Source organism: Opisthorchis viverrini (assembly GCF_000715545.1).
Source record: "Opisthorchis viverrini unplaced genomic scaffold opera_v5_116, whole genome shotgun sequence".
NCBI classification, from domain to species: Eukaryota; Metazoa; Platyhelminthes; class Trematoda; order Opisthorchiida; family Opisthorchiidae; genus Opisthorchis; species Opisthorchis viverrini.
The window spans coordinates 754,438-765,700 of NW_008751772.1; the positions used below are offsets into that span (position 1 = coordinate 754,438).

General features: G+C 48.3%; 1 protein-coding gene across 1 annotated transcript in view; it reads right to left on the reverse strand.

Moving 5' to 3' along the window:
- T265_13897 (hypothetical protein) overlaps positions 1–11,263 on the reverse strand; it is a gene marked incomplete at both ends in the record, with an annotated part of 64,139 nt that overhangs the window by 45,477 nt on the left and 7,399 nt on the right. The window contains one exon of the mRNA XM_009171033.1: positions 2,115–2,398. Within this exon, the coding sequence (XP_009169297.1) occupies positions 2,115–2,398 (284 nt within the window). The remainder of the gene's footprint in view (positions 1–2,114; positions 2,399–11,263) is intronic.

The following is an 11,263-nucleotide window of genomic DNA, read 5'->3' on the forward strand; positions in this document are numbered from 1 at the left end:
TGCGCTGGTGACTACTTCTTTCCACCCAATTTCAAAGAGGTATAAATTACATCACTTTGTCAGTAGTATGAGGATGAATTCGAGGTTTTATCCTATAAGTGGAGTTAATCCATGCCGATAAGTTGAGAAGCACTGTGAATTGTGAATCGTCATTAGTGTGCATCTCACGAATATCTAGGCGAATTCGATCCGGTGACATCGCGGCTAGCAGTTGAAGACTGAACCGTTCGGTTACGAGTGGCTGATCAGTAGCTGACTAACTCGCATTGAGGCGGGACATAAAGTCTCTCATCCTTCAATCATGGACAATTTATCACGTGGTCAAGCGTGTTGACTGACGACCCCTCAATTGGAAGGTTCATTCGTCTTCTGAGCTACTGATAGATAGTTAGTAGTATGAGGGTGTTCGGGAATTTTCCAACCGAAACCTCGTGTAGATGAAGTCGATCTACGCCAAAAAACCTAGAAGTGTATGGCTGTTACATAGTTATTGGGAATCCCCACTTTTCTACGTAGACAGGCCGGTATGCCGCAGTGAACCCGAAGTACGAACCTAACTGCCTTGACCTCTGTGTCAGCTCCGGTTGACAAATGCAGTTTGATACACCAGTCTGGCTGGCGGGTAAAATAAGAAAGAGGTGACCGAGAATCCGAATCATTAGTGATGCTCCACGGCAGATGTGGGAGAACACATCCGGTAGAGTGGATTGATGGAGTCAACTCATGGGCTCCGGATGATGGGTCCCCAAATTAAAGTTGTGCGAAGGTTAGAGGTGATCTGTGCACCAAGAGGTCAGTGGTGCTGTGAACGTGGCTTGTTCCGAATTTCCATAAAATGTCGGAAAGACGTGCGGAGCAAGAACATCTTCCCCCAAGAAATGGTCTAGCTGGCTAAGATAGGCTAGATCTGCAGCTAAAAAGCCTAAAAGAACCGTAGAAATAACGGACACGTGATCCGCGTGGTTTTGCAATGACTTCGCTGAGCGTAATTACAAATTGACCATCAACAAGGCTTCACTGGATAAAGTTTGGCGACGTTGAACAATCTAACATACGAATGAAAATCAAGCGGGCCTAGGTTACAGTTTGGTTCCTATCAACCAGCTGTGGTGCGACTTTGGAAGGTCTTCAAAACCAACACCTTATCGATCTGGAATATGTAGACGACATCGTTGTCGTTTTGGAAGAGGAGAAGGCGCAGTTGTCTTGGATGAACTGACCAAAGTCATCCCGTCCTTTGGTATGCACTTTGCACCCACAAAGAGTAAGGTCATGCTCCTGGACATGAAGTCACTAAACACATCCTTATAATCCAGGGAGACACTTGAAGTTGTGGAGTTTTACGTATCTTGCAGTGTGACAGATGAGGTCACTACACGAACCTGGGAGGCTCGGGTCACGTGTGCTAATTTGAGACACCTATGGCGTCAAACCGGCGGTATTTTCCTGAATCTCGAGGGCAGTGTGCATCAGGCTACAGTGCGGGCTGTTTTGTTGTATGACTGTGAGACTTGGCCTGTTCGAGCAGCTGGAAGGAGACATCTTCCGGTGTTTGACAATTGTTGTTTAAGGACCAAAGCTCGTGTAGGTTGGTGTCGCAACAAGGCAACTAGAAAGCGAGTTTTCAGTTGTGCAACAGAAACTTCCATTGAAGAATGTGTCCAATACCAGAAGCTGCCAAAACATCGTTTGCCGAAGAGAGTGCTGCCTTCCGTGCCCAATTCAGAGTGGCGGAAGCAGAGGTGACCAACCCTCGAGCTGGCAGAGGAGTACGAAGGAGATTACGAAACGTTTAGGTGTTTTAGGTGCTACTCGCCTTTCGGAATGGGGGCCGCGAGATCTCCGTTGCACTTGACTGGAGACAATACAAGATACGACAGGCAATCGATGTTAATGGCGTTCGTGTTGTCAGTTTCTGAATGAGGTGCGGGCACCTGGGAATGATTGTAGTAAGCTGGTACTACCTCCCTTCCCCGTTCACCTTTATTCTTTCCTTCACCATGAGGCTTTCGAATAAATCAGGTTTGTACGGCAGCGAAGTGTCAGTGTTGAACTTTGATGTTACGCTCTCGACGATGATATACATAGTGGGATTACAGCAGTTAACAACTTACCGAAAAGTACAAGCTGGTGATACCGTAAGTGATAATGAAGATGCCCTCGTTGGTCGGCTTCTTGAAAAGGTAATAGAGGCCAACTACAATGGAAAAGTTACATCCACAGACTGGATGAAATAACTCACCTGGAAACATGACCGCTAACAGCTGCAAGTCGAAGTAATAGCAACTCCATGCGGTTGGCTGGTGTTCTGACACTGAAGCTATTATGGGTATGTGGTTCTTGGCATAGGTTGGATCAAGCAGGGAGTAAAATCGACCGGTCCATGGGGCAATTTTACCTGGATGGTAGCAAAAATAATGGTAATAAGGATTCAGTATAAAATGCCAATATCAATAGTATGTAAACACCTAGAGTGGGCAAGGATCTCACGAGTTTGACGCTACGTCCCAAGGTTGAACGCGTAAAGATACGCCCAGCTTATCGGTAGTGTCCTACCATAAACACGCTACAAGCCACTTCAAATTTCTCTGTTCTCTTGAAGCCTGTGGATCGCCAGAAAGCGCATTTTTGAGACGAACAGGGACAATTGTAAGAAACTGCTGCCAAATATCGCCCGTTGAGATGTGGCTTTTCTGCTCATGTTTTTGCGGTGGTGGTTATACCGAATTGGGTACGCATACAGTTCCCGGTCCCAACCATACTGGGAACTCTGGTTGACAGGTAGCACTAGTCGCCACTTCACAGAATAAGCCGAAGCACCGAGTATGAGATTGCCACGCGTCTAGTTCTCCTAACTCGTGGTATGTTCGTACACAAGTAAAAGAGTGACCCATTGACTTTCGTCATGCACCACAGCTACATCTGGTAGAGGTCAACCGTTGTACGCATTGGAAACTCTTGGATCTCGCATGATGATCATTGGGGTTAACACGTGCACAAACGCCGTCAGACAATTTTGTGCATTCCCTGACTGAGCTGAGTTTCGTTTACGTAGACCCCGTTTTAGGGTACAAAACGGACTGTGTTACGATTCTTGCAAAATTTCAGTACACTTCAGATGTATGGGGCCTCTAGGAAACGAGAGATCGAGGCCAGTTGGTTAGTTGTGAAACTAATCCCTAACTGCTGCGATCTCGTTACTTTTCACGCGTTTAGTTAGTTTTACACTGCACTACTGTGGTTGCATATAAGTAAATTAGTTCACCGAAGCCATTCGTCTGTTAAACATGGAAGGCCTGGAAGGAAGGAGAAACTGTGCTCGTGGTCGGAGCGGTACACAATACGAAAGAAAAAGAAAGAAAGCGTTCAGCTGTAGCACCCTTCCGGTGCCTAGCTGCCATGCCACCCGAAGGAAGCACGAGGGCTGGGATACTGCCAGGTCGCCCAAGCCTAGACAGGGGAAGTCGAGTGGCGGAGGTCGGATTCGAACCACGGATCTTCCGGTCAGTAAATTGCACTCTAACCACTTGGGCCACCTCGCCCCCGAACTGAAGGTGAATCTAACCACTTGGCCACCTCGCCCCCGAACTGAAGGTGAATCCCCCGGGTCGGCTAATTAGGCTAAGTTGTCCGTCGCACAAACCGGATTTGAGGACATGACTAAGAGCACCGGTGCATAACCAATGCCAAAAAAATTCAGGGTCTTGCATTAGGTAACTAACTATCGCAACCTGCCTCAAGGTGCAGTCGAAATAATTGGGTCCGAGTGCGACGATGCGTCCGGGTGGATGAGCAACCCATTCACAGAGCAGCAGACCAAACAATTCTGACAGCAAATCAGCTGGTTTGCTTCGAAACCAATCTTCAAAACAAAGTGAACTGCAATCGAATCTAGACACCAACTTTCCAACAAAAACGGTAATACGACGCAATTTTCCATGCTTTGAACGTGTAAAGCCACTGAGGTCGAGTTTGCTCACACTTCACAGTATGCAAAGGCGCCGAAACACTGGTAAATACCCTTGTAAATCAGAAAAACATAGGATGTCACTGGAAGACTGCGTGGGATAAAAACCTTAAACCGTTGCTAGCAAGTGAGTCAAAAGATGTAGCAGATAAATGTGCCCACCACAGAAACAGTACGATGGGTTGTGAGGGAATGAGGGGGAAGGCAGGTGAGCGAAGAGCCACAAGGGCAAATGATACTCCCCGGTTGCCCAGGTCGAAGAAGGGGGTTTAGTCGATGTACCCCACCTTGAGCATTTGACACAAAAGGCTGACCCACAAGGCAGTGGGAGAATGTAGGGTTTTGTTCGGGGACCCTTACCCTAGCCTTTAACTCAAAGGTCTGGACCGCGAGAGAGTGGTTGTAAGGGTTTTCTTGGGGACCTTTCTCTTAGCCAGTGACTCAAGAGTCCGACTTACTTGGCCACAGAGAGCAGATCTGGTCCGAGGACGCAGATATTAAGGTACCACTGATTCACTCCTGATGCGGCTGCACACAGCAGGTGCCTTTTGAGCAGCACCGGGCTCTTTGGTTTTAAAATTATTTCGATCGTATTGTATAATGCGCCAGCGGTCACGCTCAGCCGTTGGGCGACCGGAGTGTGCGATTTATAGGGCCGACCTTTTCTAACCCGTCCTTCCTCGGGGGAAGGCAGCATCGCTGCTTTCATAAATATGGAACCCTGGTCGCCTGGAGGAAACACGCTACTGCCTTCACACTCCTATCGCAGAGGAAATTACGACTTTACCTCCAGACAGCCTCGTAATACGAGTACTCATTGTACTGGGACCTGCTGTTCTTCGTCGGACTACTCCCCGTTGGCCTTCCTGGCATGCTTGAACCTTTAGGAACTGCGTTCCAGTCAGTATAACCCACAGCATCATTGTAGCACAGAAACCTAACCACCACGACATGGTATCAGATTTAGGTCGGGACCTCAGTAGCATTACCAGTTTTAATAGGCAAAAGATGAAACCAATGTTCGGATCGGCGAGGTCCAGGTGGCTGTACGACTCATATGGGTTTGTGGATAGGAAATATGGCCAGTATGTGCCATGGATAAGAGGATAAATTTGGTGTTTGGCTGACTCCAAAGCACTACTCAGATCTGATGGGAAAATCTGATAGGCAATACCGAAGTAGGTTCGACTGTGTCTCGGAAGAAGCGATGTAGAGGAACGATTACGATGATCCGAACATGTACTTTACATGTCAAACAACCACTCAATGTCTGCTCCAGGGATTTAAGGAGAAATGTGACAGGCCTGGCACCGCTGGATATGATGAACTCAGGAAGGAACTTGTCCTAGACAATTGGACCTTCATAAGGGACAAGAATTCGTAAGGCAAACTCTTCATCTGTGGACAGTACCAAGAATTATGACGACCAACGGAGTCAAATGAAATCTGTGATCAAGGAGGACGATTACTGTTGGTTGTCGGAAGGATTGTCGCTGTTCCAACATCTCTCCGGGACTGAAGAAATGATGGGTTCAACTAAGGCCAGGGCGAAACCCAGCTTGAGTCTCACGGATCCAGCTCTCGTGATGCTGGATCAACTTCCGTAGAATGATACCAAGAAGCACCTAAAAGGCTCTGGCCACTAGAACGATGTTCTTGAAACCTTTTCGAATGTGGGAATAACCGTTGAGGCGATCCATCCTGACGGCACTGTCTTTATTTCAGATGCTTTGGAGTAGCGTCTCTCGGTTAGTCATGGTGGGCTTGCAAACTTCTTTGAAGAGCACAGAATGCAAGCCGTTTCAACCAGGTGCTTTGTTGTGCTGAAACGATGAAATTGCGCACTAGACTTCCGTTTTCAATAACGGACTGATGTCGGCGTTCCACCCAGGTTCATTTGGTTCTTTCAAAGGGTGAGTTGATGGGGGCAGCCGAACCGTTGTTCAAAGTGTTCAGCACATAGTTCAAGAAGATTCTGTGAATGGACTAAGGTCCTGTTCTTTTTCGGGAACCGCTTCACTTACATCCGCCCTCATTACACCCGCCTATCGGATTAGCTGCGACTGCTTCCCCTTGTGAAAGCGTCTCCACTTATCAGATTTTTGAGACTCACCGACGCTCTGTCCTTAGTTTATCGATCATTCGGTGTTAGAAGGGTTCTACGAGGAACATCATGGTCGTTTGTTGCTGGTACAGTTTTCCCGGCACCAGCGGGAGCTGTCCATCATAACCAGATCCACGTTCATCGGGGTGAGCGATGGCTTCTGAAGGACGAGAATGACGGAAGATACGAGAATGACTTTTTCACCTTTTACTAGCCATCATCCAAAGCACCATTGCATCCACCGTAGCCTCAAAGTTCTACAAACTTCTCAGCCGACTCAACTCGATACTTTGAGCTAAAGAGACAGTTTACAGATGGTGAACTGAACGATGTGCCCGCACAATGACGTGATCCGAGGAAAGTGGTGAATTCCAAAAAAACAACGACAAGTATTAGAACTGTACACCCCTATAGTGTCAGATCGTTCAAATGAGCCCAAGGATACATTGTAGTTGGCGACCTTCCGGCGGCACGGTGTGATTGCTTATGCTGAAAGTTTGTGTTGGTTATGAACAAATGATTTTCAGCGCACAAATAAAGAATTTGCTCCCCATTATGTGTGCGGTGGGCGCCAACCTCAAACGGGCCACCAAGATGGGCTTCTTCAGGACTTAAACGAACGATCTGGGCACTCATATCGTCTGCATAATCACGATATCTGTGCTACCGTGAAAAACCACGGTAAAAGCTGTATATCTCAGAAGTAGAGCTGCCGTCTACCAGTACGTACCCTGGCACAGCAAACAAACACCGTTCACCGTGTCGAGATGCATTGATCTTGATTAAACTAGTCAAGTGAACGGCCCCAACTGGAATCGAGTCCAGTACTGCACTCGGCCCTGGGGCTAAGCACAACTTCCAAGCCACTGATAGCGCGAGCCACTGCATCAGGACCACTGGGCAGCTGAAGAGTAAAGTGCATGAAATCTGGGTTTGTTCCCAGCTGTTAGATGTTTATGACCGAACTGAGGTTCCGTCTTTCGGAAACACAACATACATCGATCGAGAAAGCATTAGCTATTGCCCGATTCAAGAAAGCAGAAAGATGGAACAGATCTCTCGAGGTTGATAGGGGGTTTATTTCAATCGATTTCACCGGCCAGCAGTTCAGATACAGGGAAACAGTAAGGTGATTGGCAGCCTAACTAATTGGAAAGACTTGGGTGAGACAGGTCGGTGAACGAAGAGCTGAAACGTTGAATGACATAGCCCGGTCGTCCAGGCAAAAAAGGGACTTGGTTAAGGTAACTTAACTTGAATGTTTAAATCAAAATTTGATCCACAAGACCGTGGGAGAAATTAGGGCTTCGCTCGGGGCACTTCTCCTAGCCTCTGACACAAAAGTCGCAACCGCCGGACATCGGTTGCTAGGATGCTCTTGAAATACTCTTCCTGAAACCATTTGGCTGCAGGGGCTGACCAGGCCCAAGTGCGCAGGGAGAAAGCCGTAACTACCCAACTCATAATGCGGCTACACACAGTAAGTGCCTGCTGAGCAGCACCATATTCTTTAGTTTCGAAAGTATTTCAACCACGTCCAATAATGCGTCGGTGGTCATGATCAATCATCGGGCAATCGGAATGGGTGGTCTTAAGGCCGATCCTTCCCGACAAGTCCTCATTCGAGAGGTAGCATTGCTGCTTTTAAAAGTATGGACATACTGGTTACCTAAAGCGCAATGCCTTGCTGTCTTCACACTTCTATATCAGAGGACAGGAAAATTTTACACCCACATCGCCTCGTAATACGATATTCCTCCATCCAGTGAAGCCTGTAGAATCACCGCAGCACTGGAGCCTGATGACCACAAGGTGACAGCTTCAGGTCGACTTCAGGGGAAGTTCGTACGAGTTGCTGAGAGAAAGGTGAACACATGCAGTGAGCAAAAAGACTGGTCAGAGGATAGGCTCAAACCAAGGACTTCTCGTTCACGGGACACCCAACCTAGAGCTGCCACCATGTCGTGCTGGTCGATTTTCTGTGCTGTAATGAGCTATACTGGCTGAAACTCAGTTGCTGGAGGTTCAACTATGCCAGGAAGGCCAACGAGGGGCAGCCCGACGAAGAACAGCAAGTCTCCGTACAGCGAGTAATCGTATTACGAGGCGGTCTGGAGGTAAAGTCATACTGTCCTCTGTGATAAGAGGGTGAAGGTAATGGGGCTTTTTCCCCAGGCAAACAGCATGTCCGTGTTTGTGGAAGCAGCGATGCTGACTTCCCCAAAGGAAGGACGGATCAGAAGAGATTCGCCCTAAAAACCGCACACTCCGATCGCCCAAAGGTAGAGCGTGAACGACGGTGCATTATTCAATACGATCGGAATACTTTTAAAGCCAAAGAGTCTGGAGCTGCTCAAAAGGCACCTGCTGTGAGCAGCTGCAGCTGAGACAGTAATGCCCTACTCCCTACGTCCTCAGATCAGGCCGGCCCCCAGAGGCCCAGTGGGTCGGACTATTGAGTCACTGGCTAAGAGGAAGGTCCCCCAAGAAAACTATAACAACCGCCGCCTTGTGGGTAGGACTTTTAAGTCAAATTCTTAACGTCAGTGCCCAAACCAAACCCACTTCTGTTTGGCCAACCGGGAGGTATCATTCGCCTTTCCAAACCTTCGCTCACCGGCCTTCCCCTAAATCCTCTTCCCAGCCATCGAACGATGCGGTGCCATCACACTACCTACCAGTCCCCTAACCAGTGTTCCGTGTCTAAACCGTTATCCAGGAGAAAAACAAAATAATAACTTACTAACCCCAGAAAACCTGTTTGAAGTTTCAGCTTTTGATGTCCGTAATCCACGTCAAATTAGGCAACAAACATATCTTGACGAAACCTTGCTTCCACTATCTGTCGATGTATACTGTGTCTCCGAAACACGCGTACAGAACCCCACTTCAGTAGTGCGCGTCAAGCCACTTAAGACAAACACGGGTGTTCCACATTTCACTCTTCGGGTGAACCTGACGCAATGGCTTGTGCTATCTATGATGTGGGAGTTGTGCTCAGCCCCAAGGCTGAAAGCGTCATACTGGACCGGATCCCAGTAAACAGCCATTTTCGCGCTGTGCGATTGTCTGGCTCAATTAAGACCAATGCAGGTCGATGCGTTAAATGGTGTTTATTGTCGTATCATCATACGCCCCGACAGACTACAGTTCTAAAGGTGAGAAGGATGGGATTTGTCAAGATCTGTCCTGATTGATTCGGTCGGCAAGGAAGGATATAGTAATCTTGGCGGGTGATATGAATGCCTAAGTTGGACCACTAAGTCCACTAAATCTAAGCATAGTTAGGTGGCACATTTTCGCGGCGATTGTCTGGCTCAATTAAGACCAATGCAGGTCGATGCGTTAAATGGTGTTTATTGTCGTATCATCATACGCCCCGACAGACTACAGTTCTAAAGGTGAGAAGGATGGGATTTGTCAAGATCTGTCCTGATTGATTCGGTCGGCAAGGAAGGATATAGTAATCTTGGCGGGTGATATGAATGCCTAAGTTGGACCACTAAGTCCACTAAATCTAAGCATAGTTAGGTGGCAGATTTGGAGCCGATACTCAGCGCACAGAGAGAGACTGCTTCAGTTGTGTGCAGATCATCGTCTGTTCCTGAACACTGCGAACTTCCAACACAAACGCTCACACAGAGTTGCTTGGATGCTACTAACTGCAAAACAGTCATGTACTCAGTTACCGATGGAGAGCCTCGCTTAAATATTGTAATTCCTTCTGGAGCATGCAACCTGACACTAATCACGCCACTGTGAAGACCCGGGCCCGGTTATCACCTTGCTTTCCGTCAGCATTACGTGTGCCAAAACAGAGCAGTTCCATTCATCAACTCCGTTCAGCTCTCGGTGCCTAAGTGCCATGCCACCAAAAAGAGGCACGACAGCTGGGATACTGCCAGGTTGCCCAAGCCTAGACTGTGGAATTCGAAAGGCAGAGACCGGGTTCGAACCACGGACATTCCGGTCAGTAAATTCGCGCTCTAACCACTGAGCCATTGATTCCGCCAGGTTTCAGTGACTAGAGTACTGAGCTGACTTGGCTAGAAAGCTAGTGGGAAGGGACAGTTATGCGTTTTTAATGAAGATTGGTTGGAGATTTAATGGAAGCGAGTTAAAAGAGCTATGACCTCAGCTTTCAGAACTGTTTGTCCAAGCCATTTGACTCGATCAAATAAACACTGGATATCGTCGGGATCAGCAGACCTTAATGCTGCCAGAAAGGCCATACCAGCAACTAGTGACCAATAACACACGCAGATTTCTCGAACACCAGATAATCAGAAGCGGCTGGTAGACTGAGATGACCCAGGGATTGAATAAGACTTTCGCTGCAGGCAACACCTGTGCCCTATTTCGGCTGATACGATGGACCGGTTAACATAGGGCGTGTCAGCGAAACAATAAGCGACAAATACGGAACGGCACTCACCCACAAAATCGTCTTCACAGACGAGCTGAACACTACGAAGAATCCGTCACGAAGAGACTGGACCTTACGAGCTGAACAGAAGAATCCGTCACGAAGAGACTGGACCTTACCGTGGTGTGACGGTTTGCGCACCTCAGCGATCCATTGAGCTATACTGGCTGGAGTCCCGCGGCACTCACAGAGTCTCTCATACCAGGTTGGTCAATGGTTAGAGGTCTGACGAACACAGTCTCCTGGCCCTCCAGGTTGGGGGTTGGAACATGTGGCGACTTGTTCCGTAGAAATGGTAATGCATTTGCATTTCCCGCCAAACACCGCTGCCTTGCGGTTAGGCTTTTGAGCCAAAGGCTTTGGTTGAGGACCCTAATCGTCCTCCTGTCTAGGTGTGGGCGCCCTGACAGTATCCCAGCCCTCGTACAACCATGACCCACACACCTAACAATATTCTCATGCCACATCGGCCGTCGCGTGGTGCCATCAGAGCACTTAGGCTGATGACTCCGTTCGTCATGCATCGGTTTTGCGGGCAGCGTCTGCTCGTCACACGGTGCCGACATCCTCAGGAATCTCCCAATCAGTCCTCAAGCCTCGACACCCACTCTATCTGGCCGCGTTCAATGTTCGCACTCTGAAGCAAGCAGGACAACAAGCTGCTCTTGCACTCACACTGGACTCGCTTGGCATTGATGTGTGCTGTGTCTCAGAAACGAGAATTCAAGATGCAAGCACAGTGATTGAGTTAACCGCCCCGTCAGTC